The sequence below is a fragment of the Dendrobates tinctorius genome, unplaced genomic scaffold (genome assembly GCF_039654945.1).
Source record: "Dendrobates tinctorius isolate UK_male_01 unplaced genomic scaffold, ASM3965494v1 ptg000093l, whole genome shotgun sequence".
Classification (NCBI taxonomy): domain Eukaryota; kingdom Metazoa; phylum Chordata; class Amphibia; order Anura; family Dendrobatidae; genus Dendrobates; species Dendrobates tinctorius.
The window spans coordinates 25,029,721-25,047,717 of NW_027361761.1; the positions used below are offsets into that span (position 1 = coordinate 25,029,721).

The window sequence follows — 17,997 nt, forward strand, 5'->3', positions numbered from 1 at the left end:
GTAGTGGAGCTCAGTGTTGGCTAGCACTCTGGAACAGTGTAGGTTAATCGGTCACAGGTTGTAGTAGAGCCAGTGGGAAATGTGGACAAGCTTGTAACGCACTTAATATCACCATGCACCACTACCTGAATACATGGGTGGCATGCAGCCACCTGGGCTGGCCTTTTAAGGCCTTGGATCATGACATTACAGGTGCATGCCAAGTCTAGCACAGAAAGAGAAAGCTGCAAGGGAAGGAAGAAGCAAATCCCGGGTCTGGACTCTGAGCAGTTAACACTCTTTTAGATTTGTCAACTCTTTTGGGAGTCTGGCAGGTGTCACCTTTTTTGCTTCTACCCACGTTGTAATAAACTAGGAAATTACATAAACTCTTAGAAATTAGTTTGATTGCTACTTCTGTTTGCGAAGCTGTGTAAGATTTGTTTTCTGCAGAACAAGCTGTAGTATTTTTTGTTACCATTATGGGATATTCAGTTTTTTTTTAGGAGGCAGGAGGATGAAAAACAGCAATTCTGGCACTGTGTTTTATTTTTTACAGCATTCACTGTGCGGGTTAAAAGAAGTGATAATTTTATGGCATGGGATTTATTTAGCATAAAGTGACCTAAATCTCCTTTGTTCCACAAATCCTGGCTCAACTACAACTCTGGCTGGAGAGTCAGAAAATCGTTTACCTGTTACAGTAGTCAAACATTTATATGCTTGTTTTCTAGGATCTATACTGTCAGCACATACAGAAGATCACTTCCATCAACGGATTCGAGTGCAGGAAAGCACAATGAGGATTAAACTGTGTCTGACCATGTCCGGGAGTTGGCAAGTGGAGGTTAACCTTGGGAGCAACTAAATTTGGGGTTACTATCCGACACATATATTTTCCTCAAAATTGTATCCTCAGTCTCAACACTGGACCTGACTTCCATCATGTGGTGGATTCTAGGTTTTTCATGACTTCTAAAACCATTGGTTGTCATCAAGTTGGACTCATAGTGTCACCTGAAAACCTAAACACCATTGGTGAGTCCATCATTGGCTGTGATCATGGTGTCACCTGAAGACCAAAAAACCATTACTGTGTCCATCACTGGCGAGTCCATTGTTAGTTGTGACCATGGTGTCACTTGAAGCCCTAAACACCATTACTGAGTCCATCAAAGGAGAGTCCATAACTGGCTGTGATCATGGTGTTACCTAAAGACCTAAACACCATTACTGAGTCCATCACTGGCGAGTCCATCATTTGCTGTGATCATGGTGTCACCTGAAGACCTAAACACCATTACTAAGTCCATCATTGGCTGTGATCATGGTGTCACCTGAAGACCTAAACACCATTACTGAGTCCATCAAAGGCGAGTCCATCATTGACTGTGATTATGGTGTCACCTGAAGACCTAAACAACATTACTGAGTCCATCACTGGCAAGTCCATCATTGGCTGTGATCATGGTGTCACCTGAAGACCTAAACACCATTACTGAGTCCATCAAAGGCGAGTCCATCATTGACTGTGATTATGGTGTCACCTGAAGACTTAAACAACATTACTGAGTCCATCACTGGCGAGTCCATCATTGGCTGTGATCATGATGTCACATGAAGACCTAAACATCATTACTGAGTCCATCACTGGCTGTGATCGAATAAGAGTCCCTCGTATTTAGTAGAACTTTTGTTTTCCAATGTGTCTACGCTTTGTCGATGATCATTGTGATTTTTGCTTGTGGACTTACAGTAGACATCATGTATAAAGACTATTGTAGTGGATTGCTTTCTAAGTAACCAGATTGTCTCTTTCACCCATCTTGCCCAAGACAGACTATGAAAGCAGAGATGAGATTGGTTGCATGAGGCATCCATCCCAATGTTGTTTTTTTTTAATTACGGGAGATTGGACAAAAAACAAAATTCGGTATTAAAGAAAAGTTGCACTAAGTTTAGTGAATAGCGAAACGCGGTCACAAATCACAGATCCCTTATGTATGGTTTTTCGTGCATATATTTGTATTAAATAAATTATTGGTTGTATTAAAAGTGATTATTCCTATAGTGAACTATTAGCATGTTAGATGTCAAACGATGCAGTACTAAAAAGCACCAACTATACAATGTATAATATGGCTTTATATTCAGATTTATTCATAATTTATATTTCAAAACCCTTTATGGTCAATAAAACATATCATTAAAAGGAGATTTTTGTAAATGTATGTTGAATGAAAATACTGTTAAATCTTAAAGGGATCCTTCATCCAATGTGTCTTCCTATTACTGCGCTCAGGGAGATGTTGGCAATTAGCAGCTGGAGGTTGGGAGGAGTCACAGCTAATGAATATAGTGGACTCCTTGCCTCACAGTGGACTCTTTGCTAGCCACAGGCTGCGGTTATTAACTCCTTGACATGGGGTGTAATATTACGCCACATGGGGTGGCGAGTGTATGAGTGGGCATTAGTAAAAGTCCAATCTATGAAATGATAAAATGAATTACTGTAAACGCCATAAAGAAAAAAAAATATATAAATATGCCAGAATTAGCATTTTTCAATCATCGGAATATTTATACATTTGAATTAGATCTGAGGGGTAAAGTTTCTCCTTGTAGAGTGACATGCCAGGTCTGACATGCCATTATGAGGAGGCTTAAACGTCGTGCATGCTCCTCTGGGAAATGAAATTTGCAAATTGTCTCTTCAGAGAGGAAGAGGACTTGAACTCTAGTGCCACCTATTGGAAGTAGCAATCCTGCTCCTCAGATCCCAGTATTAACCTCTCATTTAGCAAAATTAAATCTCACACTTTGCACTGATGAGAGACAACACCCCGAAACACAGAGTCTTCAATTCTGATTTCGCTTTTATCCTAAGTCATATTGCAAGGCTTGTTAAAGGGTCGATATTGACTTGTAGGATTGCTGCTTCCAATAGGTGCCACTAGAATTCTAGTCCTCTTCCTCACCGAAGAGACAATTTAAATTAGAATTATACACTCATCACCCATCCTCACAAAACTAGGGATAAAAAGTGACCAAATTGTCATATGTTCCACAAAATCCCACCAATCTTTTTTTTTTTTTTTTTTACAAAAGAAAAATTGAGGAAAAAAATCCCTGAGTGCCCAAGTTTGATTCGATATTCAGATCACAATCGGCTATGCAAGTCAATGAGTCAGTGGGAAAATGCTCTCTTATGACATCTCTGTGCAGTTCCATTTTCACGGACTGACACAATGGAGAAGATGGAGACGTTTTTTCTCCATCTTCTCCTTATCTGAGAAAATTGGATCACACTGTGCCCAAACTCTGATCAGAGTGTGATTAGCATTATCGACTTGTCAGATTTTTTTTTCTTTTAGTAGATCTAGAAATATTCTGATTGTATCAGTATTAATGCTCTGTACCAAGTTCCATGCTGTTCAGAGTTGAAATACAGCACCCATACGAGTCTACGGGGCTCGACTGCTTAGGGACCTCAGGATGCTTCTCTGGCATTGATGTGGATTCAGGTAGAAAATGAATTCTCTTTAAAGAACATGATCCTAGCGGGAAGACTTGAGCAGCACAGTAAGGCGTGAAGGCACCATATGGCCACACAAGGAGCACCTAAAGTCCTGTAGTCAGTGTCACCACGAAAAACGGCTCCCTCGGGTAAAACAGTATAATACATGCACTATACATGAATAATAGAGCTTTCCAAACATAAGAATTGAAACAAAGGTAAAAAAGATATTTTAATGAGTGACTCTTCCAAGGACAGGGCCAATAAATGACAAATGAGATTTGACAATCGGTTGAGCATAGTAAATAATGCCAGTACCATCCTGTATCTATCCGCCTCCATTATGACTAGTTTATGCATCGGGGCTTCTCTTTGGTGTGTTTCAGCTTATGATGTGTCTCAAATCCCATAAATGGTGGTGATATTTATCTTCTCTGGAAACACAAAAGCTTGGACCGGAGTGAAGAACAGCAGCCGATGCGTGGATCTGTATTAAATATATTGTGTGTACAGCCTGACGGAAGCGTCTCATCATCGTCACCACTCATATTGCATAATTACATATATCCTTAGACTCCAAATATAGGTTCATGCTCTGATTAAGAATAGTCTTAGTATAAAATTACAAAAACCAGGTCTCCTGCAACGTAACCCCCTGAGAGCACTAACACGTACGTAAGTGCGTTAAGAGATACATGCATAATTACTGCGAGGGGTTAACACTTATTATAAAAATAGAAAAAGCATTTAGATATCGACAGGATAATACAAGATTCACTCAATGTCTCTTTCCAAACATGGCCACCTTCTCCAGAGGTGGTGGTGATAGTTTACAACCTTTTCCAGTGGTGGTGGTCATGGTTTACTACCTTCTCCAGTGGTGGTGGTGATGATGGTTTACTACCTTCTCCAGTGGTGGTGGTGGTGATGGTTTACTACCTTCTCCAGTGGTGGTGGTGGTGATGGTTTACTACCTTCTCCAGTGGTGGTGGTGATGGTTTATTACCTTTTCCAGTGGTGGTGGTGGTGATGGTTTACTACCTTCTCCAGTGGTGGTGGGGATGGTTTACGACCTTGTACAGAGGTGGTGGTGATGATTTACGACCTTCTCCAGTGGTGGTGTACCGTCCCGTGTTGTGGTTTGAGTGGAAAAAGGACTTCCTGATAGATTAGACGGTTAAAGCATCAAGATAATTATGCATGACCCTCACAACTAAGAACTGCCACCGTTAACCACTGAGTCAATTTCTACAAGTTGTTGGTTCTCCCTAATGAAGGAAAACCAAGTAACTACATTACACAAAAGCGCCTTCAATCAATGGCAAAAAGTTCCTCCATTCAATATTGCCAGAACTCTTGGAGACCGCATATTGCACAGGACGTCTAATTCTGTAGGGGCGTAATATAAAGCGTCAAAATTTGCAATAGGTCCTGATGAAGGGACTGGCTCTACTTGATCTGATGTTAGACGTGCTATGAGAGCCGACAGATAATTCGCAGCTGCTCCTCCTCTCTTCTCGCAGCATGCATCACAAAGGGAGCAATAAACTGCAACAGGAGCCCTCTCTCCTTTCATTAGAAATTGCAGCTGCATCTCCCTCTTCCACCTCTCCACATTCAGTCTCACAGAGAGAGCAAGAACTAAAAGCTGTAGCAGTGTTCCGCTTCTCCCTTTTCACAGCAACTAGTCTTATGAAGAAACAACAAGAAGCTGTAGCTTCATCTCCCTTCTCCCCTCTCACAGAATGCAGTCTACCACAGAGAGGACAAGAAGCTGCAGCAGTATCCCACATCTCCCCTTTCACAGCAATAAGTCTCAAACACAAAACAAGAAGCTGCAGCTGCATCTCCTTCCTACCCTCTCACAGAATGCAGTCTCAAAGAGAGAGAACAAAACTTTGCAGCAGTATCCCACTTCTCTTTCACAGCAAGAAGTCTCAAAGAAATAACAGGACACAGCAGCTGCATCTCCCTCCTACCCTCTCATTCAATCTCAAAGAGAAAGAAAAAGAAAATGTTCCAGTATCCCACTTTTTCTCACTCACAGCATGCGGTCTAACACAGAAAGGACAAGACACTTCAGCAGTTTTCCACTTCTCCCCTTTCCCATGAAGCAGCCTCACAAATAAATAGCAATAAACCTCAGCTGCATCTCCCTCCTTTCCTCTTAAAGAATGCAGTCTCAAAGGGAGAGAGAATCTGCAGCCATATCCCACTTCTTCTCTGTCACACCAAGCAGCCTCACAATAAAATAACAAGATCTGCAGGTGCATCACCCTCCAACCCCCTCATGCAGTCTCAAAGAGAAAGAACAAGAAACTGCAGCTGCATTTCCCTCTTCCCCTCTCACAGAATGGCATTTCAAAGAGAGATAAAAAAAGGAACTGTAGCTGCATCTCCCTCCTACCCTTTCATGCAGTCTCAAAGAAAAAGAAACTGTAGCAGTATCAATTGTTTTCCCATTCACAGCAAGCGGTCTAACAAGTATAGAACAATAAACTGAAACTTCATCTCCCTCTGAAACTTCCCAGCAAGCAGTTTCACTGCATGTTACTGCATGGATTGGAGGTTGAGGAAGTTTAAGATAATTTTTAGACAGTTTGCAGGTATGAAGAGGGGAAATACACTAGAAGGTGAGTGATATGCCATTTTTCTGTATTAAGATCGATTAGAAACTTCATAAAATAGTAATGAACACCCCTCCTTCTCACAACATGCAGTCTCGCAAACAGAAAATGAGAATTTGCAGCTGCATCTCCCTCCTCCTTTCTCGCAGCATTCAGTCTCAGAAATGGAGAGCAAGAAACTGCAGGTGCTCAAAGACATCTGAAGCTTTTATCTTGAAGGGAGACACCAGATGTGAGTGGTTAGCCATATTTTCTGGGGAGAAAACTCTAAATTTTATACAGGGGTGTTACTTTTAAATAGTTCTTATCAGATGAGGGAAGTTTCCAAGTTTTTCTGTGTATGGACTGCCAAAGACCCAATTCTAATTTTGCCATGGGACCTTCCTCTGTACTGTGTATACCTCAGTGCCATATTGACCACCAATCCACCTCACTGGGATCCATTTTGCACCATTTTTCCTGTTATTCTGAGGCATGGTTAAAAATAATATGGCTGTGTTAGGCTTCAGGGGGGACACAGGACCCCAAAATAAAAGTTCACGAAAATAAAAAATAAATTTTAAACCGTTTCCGACATTGAATATTGCATAGAATTCACTCTGTTCACCATTTTCTGAACTCTTTTTTTTTTTTTTTGTTACTGGTAATTACCCTGATCGTCACATAATGAACTTTTTATTTCTGAATTTCCAACTGAGCAGAATTTTTATGAATTTATTTTCAAAAAACTAATGGCTAAAAATGAGATAATGTCTGTTTAGTGGAAAGGAAAAGGCTGATGATCCCTGCAGTGATGTCTCCAAATGATTATCTGTAAAGAAAAGGCTCAATAATGATTAACAGTCAACAGTTCAGTTTTTTTGCTAAATTTTTGAGGTTAAATAAACATATTTGTGTTTTTTCCTAAATATTAAGTGGATTGTAATAATTCAGAATGAAATGATAATGACTGGGAACCAGATTTACGTATTAGCAATTACTTGGGTACCTTGCTACCACAACAACAGAGCAAATTAACTGTAACATGATCATGAAAGAAGAGTAAATGCATACTTATCTTTAATATGCTGACTAAGGGCAACATAAAGTTTCTTTCTTTCTGTGTTTTTTTTCATCTTCATCTGCCCTTCTATGCACCCAGTTTCACATAGCATCCTATTCTTATCTGCTAAACTACATTTCCTTGTAGCACTTGCTTCTCCTCAGTGCTGCAGACCCCTTCTCAATCTCCTGTGTGCACCTAACTAGTCTCACCTCTCTGAGATAATCTAAGCATAGAATTCACCTTGATTTTCTGTGTGCAATCTCTGTTCCTGTACAGTACTGACCGATTTTATCTTCTGCCGTCTAAATCAGTATAACTCCAGTGTGGTTTTATATCATTAGCTGGTTCTAGCAGAGCTCAAATCTCCTGTGATTCTTCACAATGGCAGTGCAGAGCTGCATTTGTTGCTTGCCTCTGACAGGTCAGTTTTGTAAAACGGTAAATGCTTTTCTGTTGATGCATATGGCAGAAGATAATCCTTTGTCATATGCATCAATAGAGCAACATTTGCAGCTTCACATCACTGTACTCTCAGAATCAGATAACAAACAGCTCAACTGATCTTAAGGTCCTTTTACATTTAGCGATGCACCAGCGATCCTACCCGGTCAGGATCGCTAGTGCATCGCTAAATGATCGCTAGTGAGCTGTCACACAGGCAGACCTCACAGCGATGCAGCAGCGATGCAGCGCACGATACTCACCTTTCACACACAGCGATCCTGGCGTCCTCCCGTCCGCCTCCACGCATCTCTCGTCGTCACAGCAGGAAGCTGACGACGAGAAATGGAGCCGGACATTCTTGCGCGATCAGCGATGGACATCTCTCCTTATGGCCCCCTGTATGCAGTCCATAGTGCAGTATATCTCTCCTGTCTGCAGTTGCCCTGTATGCAGACGCTTTTTTAGTACCATATATCTCTCCTCTCAGCCCCTTGTGTACAATCTATTCAACAGTATATCTCGCCTCTCAGTCCTTGCCTTGTATACAACCCCATTTTTTAGTACATCTTATCTCTCAGTCCCCTGTATATAGCCTATTCTGCAGTGCATCTCTCCTCTCAGCCCCCTGTATACAGCCTATTTAGCAGTATATCTCTCCTCTCAGCCCCCTGTATACAGCTCCATTTTGCAGTACAGGTCTCGTCATAGCCTACTGTATGCAGCCCATTCTGTGGGATATCTCGCCTCTCAGCCCTTGCCCTGTATACAGCCCCATTTTTCAATATATCTTTCCAGCACATCTCTCCTCTCAGTCCACTGTATCCTGACCGATCCTGCAAAATATCTCTCCTCTCAACCACCTGTATACGGGCCATACTTCAGTACATGGCAAAACGCAGCTTCCTTGCAAGAGCCCTGCACTGTGATGAAACAGCGTCATGACATCGTCCCTCACAGTAGAAGCTCCATTCTTGAAATGTCCCAGAGCAGCACTTTTCTGACAGGAACCAGCTGAGATTCACAACATTGTGCAAGATCGACCAGGAACACTTGAACAAGAATTGGAACTGGAAAGGTTCCAATGGCAACTGGGGTAAATAGAACCTGGAGGGGAATCTTTGGATGAAAGGGGAGGTGGGGGCGACATGTCCCAAAAATGGGTTATACTGGCCCAAATTAATAAATATATGGGTACATTATTTTAGGACCACCTTGAAACTTTAGGAATAACTCTATCATTGATAAGAAGGTATCCCAAATATGAAAAGTATTTACTAATAAATAACAGACTCATGTCCCAAAGTTAATTAGACCTTGGTATGGCAGGACAGTAAAAGCCAACAATGACCATTAGACAGTTCTAACATCACAATATATCAATATATTCTGTATGACCCAAGATTACGGTAATTTATACTACGTGGCATTAATTCAGTTTATATACCAACACTATGTATCTACATAACACTGAGCCGCATTTACTGTCTATCTGACGTCATGGTAGCTAAGTCAGTAACATCACCAAGGCAATATCTGAATTGAGTGTATATAAAGCTTTGATCAGTGGGGATCCAAGTGCCGAGACACATGCAATAACTAAAATGAATGGGCAGAAGTTCTCAGCTGAGCGCTGCTTCGCTTGGAGACTGACCTTTTAAATTTTCTGTTGAGCCCATCTTCTGGAAAGTTGTACTTAACTGACTGTCTCACGATATATAAAAAGTTTATAAAAAAAAATGATGAAAAGTTCCCCAGATGATAAGCTAATCACAGACAATCAGCAATCAGATGTGATCTGTGACTGAACTTGGCAGCAAGGGTATAATTCCCCTACAGCACCCCCACAGGACAATATAGGCATTAAACACAGCTTCATTTCCCATCAATGAAGTGTCTATGTCCATGTAATGCATCAATTTCTCAGGCCCTCCAGAGCACTTCAGTTTTTTAATTAACTTTTTAAATTTGGTTATGGGCGTCCAGTTTTTGGGTCCTGTTTATAAGTAGATTTTGACTGTTCTAATATAATTGGAACTTTGCATTACAGGTTTCATATTACAGGTTTCATCTCAAGAGAAAAAGTGAAGGCATCTCGCTAGGACATGCCATTACTGTATGATCAGTGGAGTCCAACTCTGTTGATCTTGACAATAGATGGGCTGCTAGCACAGCTTTAGCACTGTGTCCCCTCCAGTCCTTCCTGCACAGCGCTGCTCCACTTTGGTGCTATAATAATAAGAGAAGAAAAAAACGGCACTTACTAAGCTGTATAAAAAAGTTTTCCTTTATTTCCAAAATAAGTGCATATCACAGGAGAGAGTTACATAGTGTGGGACTGGGTAACAGCCGTTTCGCCTTCACTTACGCTTCCTCTGATTTCATCGGCTCAGTTGAAGCATAAGTGAAAGCGAAACTCTATCCCGCGATATGCACTTACTTTGGAAGTAAAGAAAACTTTTTAATGCATCTTGGTGCTTGTCATAATTTCTTTTCTATTATTACTATGTCTATTTCTTTTCACTGAGCACCATCGCTACTTTTTCCTCCTAGCCTCTGCAGATCTTATTTCCCCACCCCACAGATGTCAGTTACTTAGAGACTTAGATATTGATGGTCAAATCTTAGAACAAGTCATCAATATAAGGCATCTAACTCCTGGCAACCACACCAATCGGGCAGCAGATGTGTACGGAGCTGGAAAACTGCCACCACTAATATTGGAAGCCACCACTGATCAGAGTTTCCAGCAGCTGATCAGTGGGGGGTGGGTGTCAGGTGTTGGACCTCCACCAGTCTGTTATTGAAAACGTATCCTATGGGTAGATCACCATATCTAAAAAGTTCACATCCCCGGTAAGATAAATAAGTGGTGCCCAATATCTGTCCCCAATATCCCCTTAACTACAGCTGTAATCTGTAAAGAGGGCTAAGAATATGCACAACTGATAAATCTTGAAGATCAAGTTTGACCACCACTGAGGTTGACTTAAGAGGTAATAGTGGGAGGATGTAGGTGATAATCCCTGATGAAAAAAAACATAGTCATTGCCTTAACAGAACCTGATCATACAAATAAAATTTAATAAATTATTATTATTTTTTGCCTTGGAGTGGAACAACTGCAAACCAAGAGGGATTTTTGTCTCAGCCTCTATTTCCACCAAACAGAGTCATTATTATGAGAATGAGGTAATAGAAAATTGAACTGTAGATTTTTTTTTTCTTCTTTTATAAAAAGATATAAAAATCTTGCACCTTGATGTTTCTAAAAGAAAGAAAAGAAAAATAACCCCTTTCTTAATATAACTTGCAACTTTGGACGGAGCAAGCAGCTGATTTTTGCCTACTTTCCCTGTGAAGTTCCAGTCTATGAGACTTAACATCCGTAGCTCAGACAGAAGTCACATGGTCTGCATTTTCCTGAATTTCTATGCATTCGATCTCCTCTCTCTCTTTCCTTTTGACTCTTTTCTTTTTCTTGTGACGCTTCTTAGAAGGAGGGAAAAAGGTTAAGAAGACAGGCAAAATGACAAAACAGTGTAGTAGCGTGCAACTACCAGTCAGCAGCAAGCATTTGAACAGTGTGGTGGTCAAGTTCGAAGGCACAAACAGCAGGGCTACTAACCCAAAGACAAATGTTATCACATTCTGGAAAATAGCTGTGCCATGCTCCTTGAGCGAATCTTGTATGCATAGAGTTCTTGTGTGCTCAGTGGCTAAGACGAATGTGTATAGCAGAGGGGAACAGTGATCTATGGCAAAATTCAAAGAGTACATAAGGCACAGGATTGAAACACAATCCATGTCAACTTTCCATAACGTCATTAGACCCAACACACCCAACTCGATAGAAATGACCGTAATTATCAGCCAAAAGTTCCCCAAGGGGTGAATAACCAAGAAGAAGGTCAAAATCAAGACCAGAAAGACACTAAAACCGGAGATTAGGACAGGCATAGTAACGGCCAAGCCGTAGTGATCCATGAAAACAAAGGTTGGATTGAACACAATGAACTTAATGCTTTGTATCAAGGAGAGCGGTCTCAACTTTTCGAGAAGCTCGACCACTTCTTGTTGGGTGTTTTCACTCGTCCTGGCCACCAGATACATTCGAGAAGCGATAATGTTGGACTCTTCACTCGACCTGGATATGATGATGTCATTCTTGAAGTGCTGAAACTCCGCTTTCCTCAGAAAACCATTCTGGAGCACATTGATAAATTCAGTTTTGTTGGAAGCCGAAATATTGCCAACTTTTAAAAATTGGTAAAATTGTTCAATCCAAGACTCCGTATTAAATCCGTAACTTAAAGTCTTCAAGTCTTCCTGGACTGTTGAATTCCAATATTCAAGAGGTTCATAAATATAGAAACCGATTACGGGACTATAGTTGCTAAAATATTTTTGCTGTATAAATGCGTAAGAAACACTCGGAGAGTCACTTGCTAAAATATTTATAATATTCGACCCACCGGTAATTTGGAGGCAGCCCATAAATGAGAACGATGCATAGATGAGGTATACTATGACCACAAAGGGTTTCACGTATGTATTTGTGATCCAGTCATTGTAATGTTCTCGTAGGAAATGCTGAATGAAATGGTTCTCGTAAGGGTCTGGTTCATGGTGGGTTGTATGTTGATGTCCATCACTCATCATAGTCTGAAACCATATTGGTTGTCTATCTAAATACTCCTCAGAAGGAATTTTGCAGCAAAAAATACTGTGGTAACGATTTTGCTCCAGTTGACCGGCAAAGACTAGACACGAGCCATAGAAAGAGAAGACATAGAAATAGTTTAGAACGATGGTGACGCACATGTTTTGGCAAAAGATCTTGACGGCTTCTATGTTCGTAAAGGGACTTGCTCCCATTCCGAATGTGATGATGTAGAGGGAGCTCGTCATTGTGTAGGAGACCATTACGTCGGAGTAAGCATCGGCCACTCTGTCCTTAAAAGGCAAAGTTTCTCTCGTTCTTCTCCATCCAGAAAGAAGTTCAAAAACCCCTTTAGTCCCATGACCTAAAAAAACAAAACAAAATTACATAACTGTTATTACAGCCTGTGATTGGTCAATCAGTGGTCGAATCAGCAATATAAATGACAATAAATCAGTAGTAAATGTTAGAACAGAGAAAAAAGAGAGAATTTCAAAATTGGTGACACATAATTCATTTAAGTCCTTGACTTGTTCAGTGAGGTGATTTTTTTTATCCATAGAATTAGTTTTAAATGATTGCTGGAGAGAAGGAACCCTGAGTTTCTTTTGTAAATGGAGTGGTAGTGTAGAATGTAACCACCTCTCCATTCACTGTCTTTCGTAATGATGGTGATAGTCACTCATAATAATTCATCATCTAATTATCATCACAGACAGGGATAAATGACAGATAACACCTCTGTATACATAGGATCCACCATTCACTATAGGTGATGTCACAGATCACCTCCTCTACCCACCTCCTGTACAATGACTGATAACACCTCTATATACAGTAGATGACACTGGATCCACCATTCACAATAGGTGATGTCACAGCTCACTTCCACCTCATGTACAATGACTAGTAACTAGTGTTGAGCATTCCGATACTGCAAATATCGGGTATCTGCTGATATTCGCTGTATCGGAATTCCGATACCGAGTACCGATATTTTTTCAATATCAGATACCGGAATCGGAAGTCCCCATAATGCAATGAGCCAGTGTTGTGGCTGTGATTGGCTGCTGAAATGATGTCATCATGATGCGCGGTCTGTGCGCATCATGATGCGCGGTCTGTGCCGACTGCGGGGGGTCTGTACGGGCCTGCCGGGGGCCTGTGCCGGCTGTCGGGCGTCTGTACGGGCCTGCCGGGGGCCTGTGCCGGCTGTCGGGCGTCTGTACGGGCCTGCCGGGGGCCTGTGCCAGCTGCCGGGGGTCTACGGGCCTGCCGGGGGCCTGTGCCGGCTGCCGGGGGTCTGTACGGGCCAGCCGGGGGCCTGTGGCGGCTGCCGGGGGTCTGTACGGGCCAACCGGGGGCCTGTGCTGGCTGTCGGGGGTCTGTACGGGCATGCCGGGGCCTGTGCCGGCTGCTGGGGGTCTGTACGGGCCTGCCGGGGGCCTGTGCCGGCTGCCGAGGGTCTGTATGGGCCTGTGCCGGCTGCCGGGGGTCTGTATGGGCCTGCCGGAGGCCTGGGTCGGCTGCCGGGGGTCTGTGCGGGCATCGTCCAATGGGACTATAAGTCCCATTGGGCGATGCCTGCTACAATGACAGTGATTGACACATTGGCCAATGATGGGACAGTAGTAGTCCCATCATCCGGCTAATGTGTTGAATGTAAAAAAAAAACATACATACTACATACATACTACATATATACAACATTCATACATACTACATACATACTTCATATACAGTATACTACATTCATACACCATACTACATACTACATACATATTTCATATATACTACATTCATACAACATACATACTACATATATACTACATTCATACAACATACATACTACATACATACTACATTCATACAACATACATACATACTACATACATACAGTATATACTACATTCATACAACATACATACTACATTCATACAACATACATACATACTACATATTTACTACATACATACAACATACATACAGCATGCTACAGACATACATACAACATACATACTACATACAATACATTCATACATTCATACAATACATACATACTACATATATACTACAATCATACAACATACATACATAGTACATACTACATACACACTACATACATACAACATGCTACAGACATACAACATACATACTACATACATGCTACATACTACATACAATACATACATATAGACATACAGTACATATAACATAGAGTACATACTCACCATCACTTGTCACTTTGATCCCCAAAGCCAGTGTCATCTATGAAAAAAATTAGAAAATAACAAACAAGCGATATACTCCCTGATCCGCAGAAATCCACAAGTGTCCCACGATGATCTGCTGCACTGCATCGCTGAGAGGTTACTATCGTTCACTGGTCTCACTTTATGGCAAAAGCTGCGTGGGAACTTTCTCACACAGCAATGCCAAAAGTGAGACTAGGGCCTATTTTTTTACAGTGGTGGAGGAATACAGTGCGGAAGGATATCTACCTCCCGTCATTGGATTACTGGAGCCCCCTAGAGAGTGGTCGCATCAGCTGATGCTGCTGTTCTCCACGGGAGATCGGCGTGGGACACTCGTGGATTTCTGCGGATCAGGGAGTATATCGGTTGTTTGTTATTTTCATATTTTTTCACAGATGACACTGGCTACGGGGATCAAAGTGACAAGTGATGGTGAGTATGTACTCTGTGTTATATGTACTGTATGTCTATGTATGTATTGTATGAATGTATTGTATGTAGTATGTATGTAGTATGTCTGTAGCATGTTATATGTATGTTGTATGTATGTAGTATGTATGTATGTATGTTGTATGAATGTAGTATATATGTAGTATGTATGTAGTATGAATTTTGTATATATGTAGTATGTATTATGTAATATGTATGCATGATGTATGAATATAGTATATATGTAGTATGTATGTATGTATGTTGTATGAATGTAGTATATGTAGTATGTATGTATGTTGTATGAATGTTGTATATATGTATGAAGTATGTAGTATGTATGTTTTTTTGTTTTGTATATATGTATGTTGCTTGCATGTAGTATATATGTAGTATGCATGTTGCATGCATGTGGTATATATGTAGTATGTATGTATGTTGCATGCATGTAGTATATATGTAGTATGTATGTAGCATGTATGTAGCATGTATGTAGTGTGTATGTAGTATGTATGTAGTATGTATGTTGCATGTATGTAGCATGTTGTATATATGTAGTATGTATGTAGTATGTATGTATATAGTATGTATGTAGCATGTTGTATGTATGTAGCATGTATGTAGCATGTATGTAGCATGTATTATGTATGTAGTATGTATTTTTTTTTTTTTTTTACATTCAACACATTAGCCGTATGATGGGACTACTACTGTCCCATCATTGGCTAATGTGTCCATCACTGTCATTGTAGCAGGCATAGCCCGATGGGACTTGCAGTCCCATCAGACGATGCCTGCACACACACAAGACCCCCAGCAGGCCCGTACAGACCCCCGGCAGCAGGCACAGGCCCCCGGCAGGCCCATACAGACCCCCATACAGACCCCCAACAGCCGGCACAGGCCCCCGGCAGGCCCGTACAGACCCCCGACAGCCGGCACATGCCCCCGGCAGGCCCGTTCAGACCCCCGACAGCCGGCACAGGCCCACGGCAGGCCTGTACAGACCCCCGGCAGGCCCGCAGAGACCCCGCCCACACACACAGACACGCACAGTGTCCGCCCATGCACCGCCCACACTCTTCCCCCCTCCCGAACTGGATGTGCAAGTAAAGAAAGGGTTTATTTTAATTCCGATATTTGTGCCCCATTGAAATACATAGGTTTCCGGTATCGGAATCGGCGATACCCGATACTTTTTGGGTATCGGTCCGATCCAATCCGATCCGATATTTCTCTATATCGGATGGTATCGCTCAACACTACTAATAACACCTCTATATACAGTAGATAACACAGGATCCACTATTCACAATAGGTGATGTCACAGCTCACCTCCTCCTCCTGTACAATGACTGATAACACCTCTATGTACAGTAGATAACATAGGATCCACCATTCACAAAAGGTGATGTCACAGCTCACCTCCTCCTCCTGTACAATGACTGCTAACACCTCTATATACAGTATACAGTAGATAACACAGGATCCACCATTCACAATAGGTGATGTCACAGCTCACCTCCTCCTCCTGTACAATGACTGATAACACCTCTATATACAGTAGATAACACAGGACCCAACATTGACACTAGGTGATATCACAGCTCACCTCCTCCTCACCCTTCTTTATAGCACATCTCTTAAAGAGGTTGTCACATTTATGACATATTCAAATTAGCTGTCATAAATGTCTAATCCTTGCGAATAGAGCAGCGCGACTCACTGCATCTCTACACCGCTCCGGCTGGTGCTGTGAATGTGAAGGTTGCTGCGAATGTGCAGATCTCTCCATTCACTGGAGCCCAATGTATTTCCTCTACTGTTTTCAGAACTTCCATGAAAGTTGACTGAGAAAACTGTAGATCATGATCACCATGCTGTATAATTATATGTCATGCCTGTTAGACATCTACATATTGTCCAGGTGATCAAACGTAACCGTCTGGGAGTTCTCTGTAGAATATTCTTAGAGGGCCTGAAAACTGCTTCACAGTAATTGGGAACTTAACTAGACACCCCGTTAGATAGAACCATTATTCTAGCCCATGAATCAAAGCTTGTCAAGTCATGGTGCTGAAATTTAGTTTTTTCTTTTAGAGAGCGATGGGCAAGTCTTCGAGTCTTCGCAAAATGTCAGCTCGTAATGTTGGTTTAACACGATAAGTAACGTTTCATTGCATTCTGCTTCCCGAAGTACCGGGTGGACCAGGTTCACAAAACGTGAAGGCCAACGATATGATAACTGTTAATGTGGCGTAACTCCAAGGAGCAACTTTATTTTGGTAAAGGTCATAGAGTGCGTGCGTTCTAGAGGTTCATCATTGACGGTCTACCGTTGTGTATGCATTGCCCAAATACTGACGACACCTCCATCTCTACCGGGAGAAATCAAGTCAAACGCCATCAATAAAGGCGAGAGATTGTAATCGGTAGAGCCATGAGCCGGATCTGTGCAAGCTCTGGAATATTTGACTTTCTAAGAGATGACAAGGTGGCATTCATTTTCAACATGCAGTAAAGCAATCAATCACGATGATGGAACAAACCAACATCAAGTTTAGATAAACTAATGAAAGTGAAGCTGGCGTTCTCAGGAAAGAAAATCAGATCAATTCATTGTTTTGAAGTTTATCCATCTCTCTACTTTCTATAGAATGTTCATGGATAAAATAAAAGGGTGGATGGAGGGGATGTCTGGACCCAACATGGGACACTATCTTCCAATTCTGGATCATTCTTGCATGTCAATAGTAAGAAAGATAGAAACTTATTGTTGTTCTGCAAATCCCTATTTTAGTTCTATATTCTGTATGTCCCAATTTGTGTCATGATTACCTCCCACCATTGACAATACAGTGCACATTACTCATGGGGTTGTCAATCTGGGCAATTGCGTAGTGCTACCATTCACTAGAGGGACCTCAAGAAAAAGAACAACAGACACAATCTGATTGAGGTTTGTATAGTGGTTTTATTATGAAATTGTGGTTTTATGTAGGACCAGATGTCAGTGTGGGCGCATTAAAAGCATATTATTT

The 17,997-nt window shown here is 41.5% G+C and overlaps 2 protein-coding genes across 4 annotated transcripts in view; one reads left to right on the plus strand and one right to left on the minus strand.

Moving 5' to 3' along the window:
• Window positions 1-2,194, plus strand: part of OPN5 (opsin 5) — a 102,312-nt gene extending 100,118 nt beyond the window's left edge. For all 3 annotated transcript variants that reach the window (XM_073586589.1, XM_073586587.1, XM_073586586.1), the window contains one exon: window positions 714-2,194. In XM_073586589.1, the coding sequence (XP_073442690.1) occupies window positions 714-789 (76 nt within the window). In that variant the 3' untranslated portion in view covers window positions 790-2,194. The remainder of the gene's footprint in view (window positions 1-713) is intronic.
• A 1,516-nt stretch (window positions 2,195-3,710) lies between these two features.
• PTCHD4 (patched domain containing 4) overlaps window positions 3,711-17,997 on the minus strand; it is a 222,008-nt gene continuing 207,721 nt past the window's right edge. Inside the window, 1 exon segment of the mRNA XM_073586590.1 lies at window positions 3,711-12,636. Coding sequence (XP_073442691.1) covers window positions 11,003-12,636 — 1,634 coding nt within the window. The 3' untranslated portion in view covers window positions 3,711-11,002.